This window comes from Mycosarcoma maydis, chromosome 10 (assembly GCF_000328475.2).
Source record: "Mycosarcoma maydis chromosome 10, whole genome shotgun sequence".
Taxonomy (NCBI): Eukaryota; Fungi; Basidiomycota; class Ustilaginomycetes; order Ustilaginales; genus Mycosarcoma; species Mycosarcoma maydis.
The window spans coordinates 428406-443092 of NC_026487.1; the positions used below are offsets into that span (position 1 = coordinate 428406).

Genomic DNA, 14687 nt, shown 5'->3' on the forward strand with positions numbered 1-14687 from the left:
CATCGGCACAAAAGATACGTGTTGGCGGAACAAAGTCGTGAATCACGATTGCTGCTGTGTCTATTTTCATGTACTGCATGTCAAATAACATTGTGCGTCTAGTTGTCGTCTTCCCAGCTTTCAGGTACAGGTCCATCCGCGGCTGCAGGTTCCGCTGCTCTTTCCCCAGTGGCCGCGGGTAGGTCAACATGGGTAGCGGATCGTCGAGGATCATTCGGGTTCGGAATAATTCCAGCAGTGGGTGCTGTAGTTACCCTGGCACCATTGAGTTGTGTAATCATCGTGGGTTGGTCCCACATACGCTCAGTAGCAGTAAGGGGCGAGTTGCGACCGGACCCAGAAGCGACGGCAGCCCAACCACGATCTCCTACAGGACCAGAGCTGGGATTGGCAAAGCCCGTCGCACCAGAACCGCTGGCTTTCGCTCCACCTCGCTTCATTGCCGAAGAGCCCCATGCCGAGCCTATTGCTGCACCGGCAGTGTTGCCACGGCTCAGCATCAACTCATCTTCTCTGCGTAAAACGTTCTTGTTTGCATCGACAGTACACAAGATAACGTCGCGGGCAAATTGTTCCCTGCGAACCAGCGACTTGAGCTCCGTCTTCATCATGACGAGACGTGTTGGCGAGTCGGGCGATGTAACGACGACATCTTCATCTCCTTGCCAGGTGATTTGAAAATTAATGGTGCGGAGCGCCGGCTGCAAAAGAGATCGCAGCGAATCCTCATCGTGTCCAAACACGCCAGGCAGGAAGATGGCGTTCAGCGGCTTGGGGGCATCGGTGCTGGATCGTTGCAGCTGAGCGAGACCCATTGACCTGCCTGCAGCTTGCGGTTGCTGCTGCTGTTGCCAAGACATGAGCGACGCGCGAGCTGAAGCAAAGGCTTCGGTCAGCAACGGTTTGGGAATACGGCTGTCCTGCTTACGTCGAATGCTGACACTGCAACGCGGTTCCAAATCCATGCACTCGCTCGCCAGCTTGTAGACAGCGGCAAGTTCGTGCGTAAATTTACGTTGGAACTTGTTGGCCGGCGGCAGAACCATGCCTGCTTTGGGCGATCGAACAAAATCGTTGAGCGTGGCTTCCAATCCGTCGCAGAACTTGCGGTTGTTTGGCACAGCGTAGTATGCGAGCGTCTCGTATGCGTAAGCGGCTGGCGCTGCCTTTTCGGATGGGTTCAGACCGAGTGCTTCAGCAAGCTTTGCGTTCCTCTGCGCGATGATGCACGAGTCATTGCACTTGAGTGACTTTTCCCTGCTCTGCGCATGGATCGATACACCGCATGTGGCGCGAGATTGGAGGTTGCCGCATGCACACTGCAACGTGATAACAGTCTCGCAAGGTTCGGCTTCGGGGCACGAGGATGGCGCATGGCATTTTTGCTGGCAAGGGTGCTGACACAATCGTCGCGGCTTACCACATACTTGGGCACAAGGAGCGCAGTCTCGGCCAGCGGCATGGCAAATTCCCTGACAGCGGTGGAAGCCGCAATTAAGTAGTGCATCGCAAGATTGGCCGCACGAAACCCGCGATCGGCTGCACGGCACGTTCTTGACGATATGCTTTTGGCAGTGGCAGACCTTGTCGGTGAGATAGACGCACGGAGGACACGATTCCTCTTCATGACAGTCGTGTGGCATCTTTGGATGGCCGCAGCTGGGTGGCGGTCGTACGCAAGGAAAGTTGCAGCGCACTTGTGTGCCGCATGGCACAGGTGGCTCCAACACGGTACGACCGCAGTGGCAGATGAGCTCTTCAAAGCTGGCCTGAAGGCATGGCGGACAGGCGCCACGATGACATGTCATGGGACACTCGTGCAGCCCACAGGCCAATGGCTTGGAACATGGAATGGAGCATTCGTGCAGCCCGGCAGGGTCCATTGCTTGGAGCTCGGCGACCGTTGGCCTCTTTTTCGACTTGCTCTTTGCCTGAAAGTAGAGTGGGCAGCACTGTCGGTTGCATTGGTGCTTTCCGCAGTGACGTAGAGATTGGCAGACTGTGTTGCAGAGAACCTCTTGATGCCCTTCAAGCTCTTCTTGCTGACGCTCGTAACAAGCGCGGCTTTGTTTGGTCTCACCGCAGCGGCAAGGCGTTGAGACTGGCAACTGGCAAGGCGGACATGGCCCGAGATGACAGACAGACGGACAGGGGTGACCGCAATTCGACATTTTCGAGCAGATGTTACCACAGGTGGGAATGGGATCCTGGCACGAAGTACGCGACTTGACGGGTTGAGCACCGCATGGACACGTCTGAACCAATTGAGGTGAGGAAGGACACACTGGACGAGCCGCATCCCTAGCGTGACAGGTGTTGGAGCACGAGTGTACACCACAGTCAAAGGTGCGCTCACATCGATCCTCGCATGCAAAACGACCGGGGAAGATGGAGGCGCTTGTGTCGTCGAAACTATCGCGTTGAATGCCATCCCCACAGCGCATGGTTTTGAAGTGCTTTCCACAATAGCAGCGTGCTTCCACTGAGACCGAGCAGGGCTGACAGTTGCCTGGATGACAAACATTCTGACACGAGTGCACACCGCAATCAAGCTTCTTGCCACAGACGTCACCGCACGATGTGCCGCGCTGGTGGAGCGTCGAGATGCGAGCTTGCTTTGCCGTAGTCTGGGAGCACCGCATAGGGATGGTATTGGCGCCACAGAAGCACTGTTGAGAGACGGTGACAGCGCAAGGTGGGCAGGGACCGGGATGGCAGGCATCGGCACAGCCATGGGCACATTTTCCGCGACTGCAGCGCTGACCGCAGCCGTGTGCATTAGCGCCTCTGCCCCCAGTTGGATCCTGAGTTCGGCCGCACCAGCACCAGTAGATCTTTGGAACGTCTTCTCTGGCATACTGACATCCAGGACAACGCCACGTGCCGCGACGGTTACGAATTTCGGGATCCTCTTGCATGGCATTGTGCTCTTCGGCCTTCTTGACGCTGCTCTCGGCCCATTTGCGAACGCACGGCAGGTGGAGAACGGAGTGACATTGCGAACAGGACCAGGTTGCTTGACGTGTAGTTACAGTGCTGTAGCAGATGACACAGTCGTACTCTCCGGATGAAAGCTCGGCAAGCAAACGAGAACGCAGATCGGCATACTCGACTGGATCGGCAGTTGCTGCGACCTTGACCGCTGGCTTCCTAGACCGACTGTTTTGCGATGGCTTTGATGTGCTGCTTGCCTGTTCTGGTGTTGAAGTCCCTGACCCGCCAGTGAGCTTGCCGCCGAATTGCTGACGCCGCGCTGCTACGCGTGGCGGTGCAGAATTTGATGAAGAAGCCTTTTGGTTCGATTCAGACGCTGTGTTTGTGCCATCGGGTTTGCTAGACCTGCCGGCACCACGTCCGTTGCCCTTTTTCTTGGAAGTTGGCTTTGTAGAGCTGTGCATAGAGCTCTCCGGCAATTGGGACGGAGTGCCTTCATTTGTAGAAGCGGAGCCATTTGATGCGATGATGTTATCGGTCCTTCTTGATCGTGCGCGACCACGATTGCGACCACGGTTGTGCCCTCGAGCAGATTGCGAGGACGACAGCGGATTCGCCGAAGCTTCTGATTGAATGTGTAGCTCGTGGATCGCTGGCAGACTGTATGAAGAAGAGGCGGAAGCTGCTGATGCCTCTGCCATCCTTGGTAGAGGATCTAGTGACTTTTGGAGTGGTGTGGCTAGGGGTTCGGGAGAGAAGATGGAGGAGCCGGCTTAACCGAAAAGCAGCTCGAATGCTGATTGCCAAGAGTCGAACGCCGAGAAGGCGAAATGCACCGGACACTGGGGATGCTGCTGGAAGATGGGCCGACAAAGGACTCAGCTGCTACTGAGTCATAAATAGTTCGGATTGACGGCTGAGTCGAAAGCGTTCGTATATATTGGTCTGATTCACGATTCGGAAGAAATTCTACAAGGTTGCGCAGCTCAGGTCATCTTAAGTTTACTCTCACCGTCTCGAGTGGCGGCAGATGTGAGTCGTGTGCTACAAAACGTGAATCGACACGCGCAGGGCGGAACCAAAAAAAACCCCCACCCCGCTGTCAAGTTGACAAATCAACACATTTGTTCCAAGTTCAAATCGGGAAATCAAAAATTAGGGCCAGATCAGCGATCAGGAATGGTAATCGGGTAACAGAGGTCGCAAAATCGTCTAGAAAATGGAAGAAGAACGTGGTAACTACCAGCGAGTTCTGCAAACTTCAAAAAAAAAATCTGGGCACGATGAAAGTTGAGCTAACGCTGACGCTCACAAATGGCGTGGCTAAAGGAAGCGAGACAATCGGAAAATTGTTCTCTCGGGCACCACAAAGCTGTTGTTAGTCGCTGAAGAACAATTCCAACTGATTCCGCCGCCTTCCTATTGCGTCAGCCTTGTACCTAAGCTGCCGAGTAACGTCACTCAACCTCTCTTTTCAGACTGCTTTGCTCCGCGAATACTTTTCTTCTATGCGCTCAAGAAAATGACACAGCACACCAAGCTCTGCAAACTTTCTTCGCTAATCTGACGCGAAATGTGAGCCATTTCTTCTCGCCTGCAATGGCAATGCGTCTGTGCGGCGATGAGAATCACGATGCGGAATGGGTGGCTGGAAGTTCATAGAGATGCTGAGTTGTTGGAGCGACATGGTACATAAGCATGAGTCTGTCCTGATTTCCACCCTCCCGTCTTTCATCAACTTTCTCGTCTGACCCTTCCGTTGCACATACCCCTTTCGCAACCAAGTTACGACATCAGCACACAGCGATCCTGCTATTCCACACAGGACTTCCTTCCCCTTCACCACAGCAAAAGTTTTAGATTTCACAATGACCAAGGCCATCGGTATCGATCTTGGTACTACCTACTCCTGTGTCGCCGTCTGGCAAAATGACCGTGTCGAGGTCATTGCCAACGACCAGGGTAACCGCACTACCCCCTCATATGTCGCCTTCACCGACTCGGAGCGTCTCATTGGAGATGCCGCCAAGAACCAGGTCGCCATGAACCCTCACAACACCGTCTTCGACGCCAAGCGTTTGATCGGCCGCAAGTTCGACGACGCTGAGGTCCAGTCTGACATGAAGCACTGGCCTTTCGAGGTTACCTCGGTCGGTGGCAAGCCCCAGATTCGCATTGAATACAAGGGTGAGAAGAAGACTTTCACTCCCGAAGAGATCTCATCCATGGTTCTCCTCAAGATGCGCGAGACTGCCGAGGCTTACCTCGGTGGTACCGTCAAGGATGCTGTCGTCACTGTTCCCGCTTACTTCAACGACTCGCAGCGACAGGCCACCAAGGATGCTGGTATCATTTCGGGCCTTAACGTGATGCGTATCATCAACGAGCCCACTGCTGCCGCCATCGCTTACGGTCTCGACAAGAAGACCGAGGGTGAGAAGAATGTTCTCATTTTCGATCTCGGTGGAGGTACCTTCGATGTATCGCTCCTTACCATTGAGGAGGGTATCTTCGAGGTCAAGGCCACCGCTGGTGACACCCATCTTGGTGGTGAGGACTTTGACAACCGTCTCGTCAACCACTTTGTCCAGGAGTTCAAGCGCAAGAACAAGAAGGACTTGACCACCAACGCTCGTGCCCTTCGTCGTCTTCGCACTGCTTGTGAGCGTGCCAAGCGTACTCTCTCGTCGGCTGCTCAGACGACCATCGAGATCGACTCGCTCTTTGAGGGTATCGACTTCTACACCTCGATCACCCGTGCCCGTTTCGAGGAGCTCTGTGGTGACCTCTTCTCGCACACCATTGAGCCTGTCGAGAAGGTTCTCCGCGACTCCAAGATTGACAAGGGCTCTGTTCACGAGATCGTCCTTGTCGGTGGTTCTACTCGTATCCCCAAGGTGCAGAAGCTGCTCACCGACTTCTTCAACGGTCGTGAGCTTAACAAGTCGATCAACCCCGATGAGGCTGTTGCCTACGGTGCCGCTGTCCAGGCCGCCATTCTTTCGGGTGACACTTCAGAGAAGACTCAGGACCTGCTCCTTCTCGATGTTGCTCCTCTCTCGATGGGTATCGAGACCGCTGGTGGTGTCTTCACACCTCTCATCAAGAGGAACACCACTGTGCCCACCAAGAAGTCGGAGATCTTCTCGACTTATGCCGACAACCAGCCCGGTGTATTGATCCAGGTGTTCGAGGGCGAGCGTGCCCGCACCAAAGACAACAACTTGCTCGGCAAGTTCGAGCTCTCGGGTATCCCCCCTGCTCCCCGTGGTGTTCCTCAGATCGAGGTCACTTTCGACGTCGACGCCAACGCCATTCTTAACGTCTCTGCCGCCGAGAAGGGCACTGGCAAGTCGGAGAAGATCACTATCCGCAACGACAAGGGCCGTCTGTCATCGGAGCAGATCGAGGAGATGCTCAAGCAGGCCGAACAGTTCGCCGAGGAGGACAAGCAGGCCCTCGAGCGCACCCAGGCCAAGAACGGTCTCGAGTCGTACATCTACAATGTGCGCAACACCACGAACGAGCCCCAGCTCAAGGACAAGCTCGAGGCCGCTGACAAGGAGGCCCTCGAGAAGATTGTCAAGGAGGGTATCGAGTGGCTGGACAGCAACACCACCGCCTCGACCGACGAGCTCAAGGACAAGCAGAAGGAGATCGAGGAGCAGGTCAACCCCATTATGACCAAGATCTACTCGGCTGCTGGTGGTGCCCCCGGTGGCATGCCCGGTGGTGCTCCTGGTGCCGCTCCCGGCGGTGCTGCTCCCGGTGGCGACGACGGCCCCACTGTCGAGGAGCTCGACTAAGTGGCTCGCCCCCAAGTCCAATTAAAAAAAAATCAACCTTCTCCGCTGATGATATCCGTTCTTTGCATTCTTTCTCTCCCCCATCATCAGCATGTACTCGTATCTTGACGTTCTGTTCAATGTGATGTGACTGTTCTTGCATTGTCTCGCCCCTGTCTTTTCGAGTTCTGTGGATTGTACCTGATCGATTCTGAAATCTGAAGTACTAATATACTGAATTGGCATAGGTTTCTGGAGCCAAGTCGTCGTGCTTAGGAGAAGGACGATGTGTGGTTGCTGATACGGAGCATGAACGTGAAGAATCTTTCTATAAGCATTAACGCGCCATGCGCTATCAGACATGTTGAAATGGATCTGGAAAAATGATGGTCAACTCACGACTGTATCGGCGATACATCAGAGGGGAAAAAACGCAAAATCGGGATAGGTGGCAGCACCAAGACACGGAACTTCAACAGTCGTGAGTAGGTGGTGATCTGCATGTCCAAATCGTGAAACGTGAATCACGAACCACGAATCGTGAATAGCCACTTTGCGCGAAAATCACTGAATGCCGCCAAACCGACGCGACGCGAGTTGCGTGAAGTATTCGTGATTCACATTCACGATTGACGATTGTGAGTTGGTCGACGACATTCGCTAGCCAGACCAACACTCACGACTTTTTGAAGAGCGTTGCAGGCTGAGCCAACTTTCTCCCTCACTCTTTGCTTTCTTCTCCATCACGCTCATTCCTTTTAAGTGTTCATCCGGTATCATTAGCACTATATCATAGTGAAACTCGCAACAACCCGGTCTTCGTCGCGAAAGCAACCCTCCATCGCTGCTGCCTCTTGCAGTGAAGACCGCCACCATGCAGTCTACGCAGTCGAAGACCCTACACGTCCAGTTCGTCCATTCTGGTCCTACACATTGTATCCACGCACCCAAGTCTGCCAACGTGGAGTAAGTGAACCTTTTTTTGTCCTGTCGAGGCTCAACGTAGATCACAGGCTGATCATCCACACTCTTCTACCTTTTGACATTACGCAGTCGACTTTTTACAGGAGGAGATGACTACCTCGTCCGAATCTTACCCACCCTGCCTCTCTCCGACGTAGAGCCGCAGCTTATCGAAGACGCCACTGAAGCGGTGACCTCGCTCGATGCTGACGGCCGCTTCCTCGTCACCGCTTCCGAAGATGGCTCTGTACGCCTCTACCGACACCACCCAATCGACGCGGAAGGCAACCCAGCATCACCAACTGTGCTTCAATCGCTGCTGCGCCGCGAAGCTTTGCCTTTGCGATGTGTTGCTATTGAGCGCTTTGTCAAATCGGGAAAGGCTCCAAGAGTCGCTGTCTGCTCCGACGAGCTCATTGTCAAGATTATCGATGTCGAGGATCCCAGACGCATTCAGCTCCTTGATGGCCATAGCCGAGGTCTTCGCTCGGCTTCATGGAGCCCTGTGGCTCCTTTGCTCGTCACTTGCTCCACAGACGGTGTCGCGAGGATCACTGACATGAGCGATGTCGAGCCCAGGTACGTCAAATCGATCGAGGGCGTTCTCCCCATCACACGTGCCGAAAGCGATGAAGCCGCCTTTGCTTGCTGGCATCCTTCGGGCACGTACTTTGTTATGCCCTCCAAGGCACACGAGCTTGTCATCATCAGTGCGGCCAACGACTCTTCTGTTTGGTCACGAACCGGAAGCTTTGTTGCTAGTGCGGCAGGATCCGTGCCAGCGCCCAGCGGCAGCATCACCGCTCTCGCCTTTTCGCCCAATGGCCGCTACCTTGCTTCCGCTACCATCAACGGCCAAGTCACTGTCTGGGAGACAGAGAGCCGTCAAGCCATTCGTCACCAGCATGCTGAAGCTCTCGTGATGTCTATCAGCTGGCACCCCACCAAGGACGCTCTCGCATGGTCGGAAAACGAAGGCTCTCTGGCCCGATGGTCGGATGTGGTAGGCACCACCCGCCCTAGCCCGTTCGAAGAAATTATTTTCGATGTATCAAAAGCTGCGCGTGGTGCTCGTGGCCAGATCGACGACATCTTTTCCGGTACGGGTCTTTCGGACGATGAGGACGATGATATGGTGCGAGACTCTCATCGTGCGGATCGAGATGCGCAAGACCTCGACGACTTTGTGGTGGATGACGAGTCACGCTACAACAGGTACGGAGGTGCGGATCCTTCTTCGCGATCCCATGGTCGACGCGGACACAGCGCGGCCCACGAAGGCGGCATGATGACCGCTGCTACCCGGCCACAGCCTGCCTTCCAATCCACCTCCACTCCCATGCGAGGACAGCGCCGATACCTTGCTTACAATCTTCTCGGCTCGGTGATTGCCGTAGAGCAGGAATCGCACCAGACTATCTCGTTCGAATCATTTGACACCTCAGCGCGACGCAATTTCCGCTTCTCAGACATGAACAATATCTGCATGGCCGACCTCGCCAAGCAAGGCATCCTCTTCGCTGCAAAGCAGATGGACGAGCAGTCGAGCAGCGTTTTCTTCAAGCCGTTCGTTGCAGCTAGCAATAATCTGTCCTCTGAATGGACTTTCAACTTGGACCGAGGCGAAAACGTCGAGGCGGTGGCTCTGGGAGGCAGTGGTCTGCGTACCATAACGGAGGATGGTTGGGAGGACCAGGATGCTGGCAGGTCTGGAGCGGGTGTCGCTGTGGTCGCGACCTCAAAAGGCTATTTGAGATTCCTGTCGGCTAGTGGCATGCAGCTCTACCTGTGGGCAATTGGCCATCCTGTAGTCACGCTGGCCGTTGGAGCCAGGACCGCGCTCGTCATCTACCGTAGGACAGGGCTTCCATCGGGAGGCTTCCAGGAACTGAGCTACAAGGTGATCGACCTGGCCAATTTCGACTTGATCCAGGATGACGTGCTGCCACTTGCCAAGGATGCACACATCAGATGGGCAGGCTACAATGATCAGCACCAGCCTGCATTCTACGATTCCAACGGAACTCTCTTTGTGCTTGATCGAGCTCACCGCTCGCGTCAAGGACGATGGGTGCCCAGCCTGGATACGAAACGTCTTCGAGATAGTGCCACAGCCGATGCTAGTGAAGCGGCTGCGCGTGCTGCAAGCACGTTAGGTTACTGGCCCATTGCGCTCACCTCTTCCAAACTCATGGTATTGCTGCTCAAAGGTGGACGCAGTCATCCCGAAGTGGACGGAACGCGGCACATGATTCAGGAGCTTGAGTTGCAGCTGCCTCTCATCCACCGCGAAGGCGGCACCGGTCCATTGGAGGAGAAGAGCCTGCGCGAGGGTATGCTTGCCATGACGGCTCGCGATGTTAAGAATGCCGGTATCGACGCGAGCGACGACGACATTCGGCTAGATGCCGACACGCTCGAGATGAGCTCGGACAAAGCACTTCTCCAGCTCATCCAGTTGGCCTGTAAGGCTGACAAGCATGGCCGTGCCCTTGATGCCGCACGTGCGCTCCACTCGACGAGGACGCTGGAAGCTGCACTCAAGATCGCAGCGTTCTTCCATCTTTCCAGTCTAGCTGAGCGAATGGTGGCATTGAAGGAAGGATTAGAAGGCCGACCTGAGCGGGTGGAGGAGGAGAGTCGACGATGGTGCGATCCTGCCGTGCGAGGAGGACCGAGCTACACCAATCCGGCGCTCATTGACATAATGACGCGGGCAGGTGACCGCGGTGCCAGCGGCCGGGAAGGTGCGTTGAGCGCTGCCAGCATCCGCAAGCGTGCTTCTGCTGCGCTGGGCGAGGAATTCTTACCTTCGACCTCTCGTTCGGTTTCTGGTGTTGCTCATGTTTCATCAGAACGATTCGATAATCTGGGGTCGGCATCGCCTTCCCGCCACCCGGCGGCCGGGGGATATGGCACGTCGAGTCGCTCACCTGCACCCACTGCATCATCGAGCAACATCGACGTCACCGCTGAAGACTCGTACAGTGCCATTCTCGACGACGACCGAGACGCCTCTTCGCTCGGAAAAGAAAACATCTATGGCCGGACATCTGAAAAGCGCAAATCACCCTCTCACGATGATTCTGCCGAACCCGCCTATGGCGCACGGACGCTGGCGATGCCGACGATGAAAGTAGCGAAATCGTTGAACCCGTTTGCTCGTACTTGGTCCAACGTGGCCAACCGTCGTGGCGAAGAAAAACAGATGCACAAATCGACGTCATTCTTTGAACGCATCGAGGCGTACGAGAAGGAGTCGCTCAAGACGACTGCTTCTGGCAAGCAGTCATTGTTGACCGGGTTTGCGTTCCGCAAGGATCAGGCTGCTGCGGGTGGTGATGGCGGGGAAACGACAGCGGTGTTTGGCGAAACACAGTACGCGGATGGAGAGGCGGAGGCGGAGGAGTCGCTTCAATTGACGTTGGAACGGGCGGCGAGGGATGCGGGGACGGGTAATGTGAAACCTGCCGATGATATCGGAGGCGATGCTCTGCCTGAAACTGTGAGAGATGCGGAGACGTTGGATTCGATCGACTTGGAGTCGGCGAATCATGGCGCTGTTGAGGTTTAAGCAGCTGTTTGTGCAGTAACGCTGTGGTGTGATGTATTTTCTCAGTATCAATGCTAGGCTTTCGCGTATTGGGGACAAAGCTGAGGTGTGTGTATTGTCTGAGTCGATGAACGCGGTGGAGGATGCAGGACAAGAAACTTGACTCAGTCACACGCCACGGTCTCGACAGTGATGGAGTGACTGAACATGGACATTGGCGACTGACGACTCGAGAGTGCTGGACTACGATGCTATTCGCAGATGTGGCCAAAGAGAGCCACAGGATCGACGACGTCCCAGATGTCGTCTTTGTGACGATGAGAATGGAGCGGAGTGGCAGCGACGGGTGGCGGGGCGCCGTTGTGCAAGCGCTTGTTCCTGCCATTGACATCTGCAAGCACTGCGTGTGTGTCTTTGTACTCGGGCACGGACAGACCGCCCTTGGTGGGACGAAGACGCCCTGCGCTCTCAGCAAGTGCCCGCCGATCGAGCAATTTTAGCGGGGCAGACTGGTCGATAATGAACCGGTTGCGGACGGCGACGTGTGCCGAGCCGAGCGCTACGTCGCTCAGATGCCAAGTAGCTGCTAGACGTGCAGCTCGAGCCAGTTGACGTTCAGGCGAGCACGTATCTGCGCTACCAGCATCGTCGTCTGCGTCCAACGCCAGATCGTCGCTCCATTCCGGAGCTAGCATTCGTTCTTGCGTTCCTTGTCCCATTGGCTCGACAACAGTGTGCGGTGCCACCTCGAGTAGGAATGCCACATCCGAGACAGTCAGACGCGTACTGACCGCGTCCGATCGCTCTACCGAGCTCACTTGCATCGTGTCTCGCGATCGCTTGGGTCGGTTGTGAGAACTGTCGCTCGTTGCACCGGCGCCATCTTCCGCATCTGCACTGGTGCTGCTGTTGCCGAACGAAGTATCGTGCAGCTGACCGCTGCTGTCGCTATCTCGGATCGAAGGCGAAGAGGGTCCGGTCAAGCTCGTCGGCGCAGTGCTGGCGAGCGAGAGCATCGAAGAGTCGGCAAACGAGGTGCCAATCCCAGAGGTACTGGTGCGCGAAGACATGTCGGATTGCATCGAGCGCACGCGTCCAGCAGGACTGCCGTGAGCCGAATTGGGCACGCTGTCGTCCACATCCATCGCATCAAGCGCTGGCGAAATTCGCAAGACATCGCGCATGTACGATGTAGAGTCGACACCAGTGTTGCAATCGGCAGCGGGGCGAAGAGGCTGGTTAGTGCGGATACCATCGGTCCTGTTGGCGCGGATCTTTGTGATGATGCTGCTGGCGACGTTCTGCAGATGGCTTTGGAGTGCCGAAAGCACCATAGCCGCAGCTTGGGGCTGCACGCCTCCCGGTAGACCATTTTCGACGGCAAGCAGCGTCATACGGTCTTTGAGACCGTCCAGATCGGGCAAGTGCTTGGATTCAACGCATAGCGGTGCCTGCATCGCACGCATGACGGCTTGTTGGGCAGCTAGAGTGTGCAAGAAGAATGGCTCAGGAACGCAGTTCGTAACAAGCGACCTAAAGGTTCTGGCACGCGGCCGAACGGGGAACGAGGTAGACACTTACAAAGGGAGAGCTTACTGCGCACAGCGGCAATTTGTTGGTTTCCGTGGATGGCTTGGCCCTTCCAGTCCTTGGCACCGATGGCGCTCTTGTACTGTCTTACCTTTTTGCGGTCTTCGGCGACCTTGCGCTTCTCTTCATCTTTTCGCTTCTTCTCGAGCATGTCGGCAGCCGAGCCGGCCCAACCGAGGCTGGCAGCTCCGCCCACAGCATTTGCACCGAGTTTGCCGGCCTTGTCGAGGTTTTTGAGACGCAGACGCTCTTTCCGGGGAAGGCCGGCGACAAGATTGCGAAGACGCTTTCGACTGGGCTCCTCTTCTTCTTCTTCAGTGATGGTGGTTCCATCCGGCAAAATACGGGTGATTCGTCTAGAGGCGCGGCTGGATGGGCCAGGTACATCTGCGCTAGCATTGTAGAGGATACCGAGAATGAGCGCATTGTGCAGGTGGACTGTGTCGGATGCAGGGTTGGAGAGAGAAAGAGGAGCAACAGTGTCAGAAAAAGATCGTGAGCGGAGCATTTGTGCGGTTGGACGGAAGGTAACTGTCACTCACTGTGCTCTGTCTTGAGGGCTTTGTGAGCGAGCGCCTCGAATTCGGAACGGTCGATGGCGCCTTTGAGGAATTGAACAAGCGTCTGCCAGTAGCGAGCACCGTTCTGACCGAGGGCCACAGCGAGCTTCTGCTTTAGGTCGAGGGTGTCTGCGCGGATGGGTCGATGAGGTGGAGCATTGGCGCTGGTGGCCGAGCTCAATTCGCGAGCTATATTGACCATGGTTGCGCGCTTCTAATAGGTGCATACGCCCCACCCAGTTCAGGAGGTCCGAGGCGTTGAGTTTGCTGTGTTTGCGCTCGTAAGTATGCGGATGGGATGGATGTCGAAATGCAGTAATGGAGCTGAGAGACACCTGAGATGCTACGCTTGAACGTGGATGCGGATGTGGATGGGGATGTGGATGGGGATGGGGATGGGGATGGGGATGCTATAGTGATGCTCGGGGTGGAAGGTTCAAAAGGCTCTTGAATGCGTGAAGGAGCCGGAATGCAGTTGAGAGAGCTAGGGATGATGAGGGAGCGGATGTATCAAGACGAAGCAATACCTTGTCAGATGACCGGAATAGGAGGAGTGAAGCGTTGCAAAGGCAAGAGGTGGTAAACAAGAATGCTGATCAGTGGGCTCATAGCAGATCCTGGATGGCGAGTTGCGAGGAAGGCGCCGGATGTTGAACGCAAGCTCCACCTGGCGGATGGATGCTTGCTCGGCGAGACCGGCTCAACGCGGATGATGAGGGAAAGGTGGATGCAGAAGCAGCTAAACGCTCTTGTGGGAAGTCGAGCTAGCTAGCTTTGGATGAGAAGGAGGACAATCCATCCATATCACACAACTTGACGAATGAATGAATCGTGAATCCATCCAGGAGCGAGCAGCATTCATGATTCACGATTACCAACTGGCTTCTGCATGTCTATTCACGATTTGTCTCCGTCATCACTCTGTCGCGCGGAAAACGCAAGTTTGAACACGAGTCCTTTGCTCACGCTGAGAGCGGCTGTCCATCACGAATCACGAACCCACATGTCTTTAGCACTTGCATCCACTCATGACTCACGCCTCTTACACCACGCAAACATGAAGGCGGTCGTGGTTTGGCTCGGTGGCCTGACATGCTGGAAGCATTCGTGATTCACGATTCTTGATTCGTGATTCGTGATTCGTGATTCGGCCGGCGAGGCCAAGCAAGTCGCCTTGGCTGCCTTTGCTCTGTCGTCGCTCTTGCACAAAAAATTCGATCAAGATTCGGGGCGGCTCAAGACGCGCGACTAACATTACTCACCGCTCTCTCTCCTGTGTACCCGCATTCACGATGGCATCTC

The 14687-nt window shown here is 55.4% G+C and overlaps 4 protein-coding genes across 4 annotated transcripts; 2 read left to right on the top strand and 2 right to left on the bottom strand.

The window, feature by feature from the left end:
- Nucleotides 1-98: 98 nt before the first annotated feature.
- UMAG_10668 (uncharacterized protein) lies at nucleotides 99-3635 on the bottom strand (the record flags this gene model as incomplete). Its single annotated transcript, XM_011392039.1, has 1 exon — nucleotides 99-3635. One exon carries the CDS (start codon nucleotides 3633-3635, stop codon nucleotides 99-101), a length of 3537 nt encoding a protein of 1178 aa, XP_011390341.1.
- A 1167-nt stretch (nucleotides 3636-4802) lies between these two features.
- UMAG_03791 (Hsp70 family ATPase) lies at nucleotides 4803-6740 on the top strand (the record flags this gene model as incomplete). The annotated part of the gene is made up of 1 exon (XM_011391933.1): nucleotides 4803-6740. One exon carries the CDS (start codon nucleotides 4803-4805, stop codon nucleotides 6738-6740), a length of 1938 nt encoding a protein of 645 aa, XP_011390235.1.
- Nucleotides 6741-7593: 853 nt separating this feature from the next.
- Nucleotides 7594-11256, top strand: UMAG_03792 (uncharacterized protein; the record flags this gene model as incomplete). The annotated part of the gene is made up of 2 exons (XM_011391934.1): nucleotides 7594-7685; nucleotides 7773-11256. The coding sequence occupies 2 exons, from the start codon at nucleotides 7594-7596 to the stop codon at nucleotides 11254-11256; spliced, it is 3576 nt and encodes a 1191-aa protein (XP_011390236.1).
- Nucleotides 11257-11486: 230 nt separating this feature from the next.
- On the bottom strand, nucleotides 11487-13587 carry UMAG_03793 (uncharacterized protein; the record flags this gene model as incomplete). Its single annotated transcript, XM_011391935.1, has 3 exons — nucleotides 11487-12718; nucleotides 12817-13263; nucleotides 13368-13587. 3 exons carry the CDS (start codon nucleotides 13585-13587, stop codon nucleotides 11487-11489), a joined length of 1899 nt encoding a protein of 632 aa, XP_011390237.1.
- Between the last annotated feature and the right edge of the window lie 1100 nt (nucleotides 13588-14687).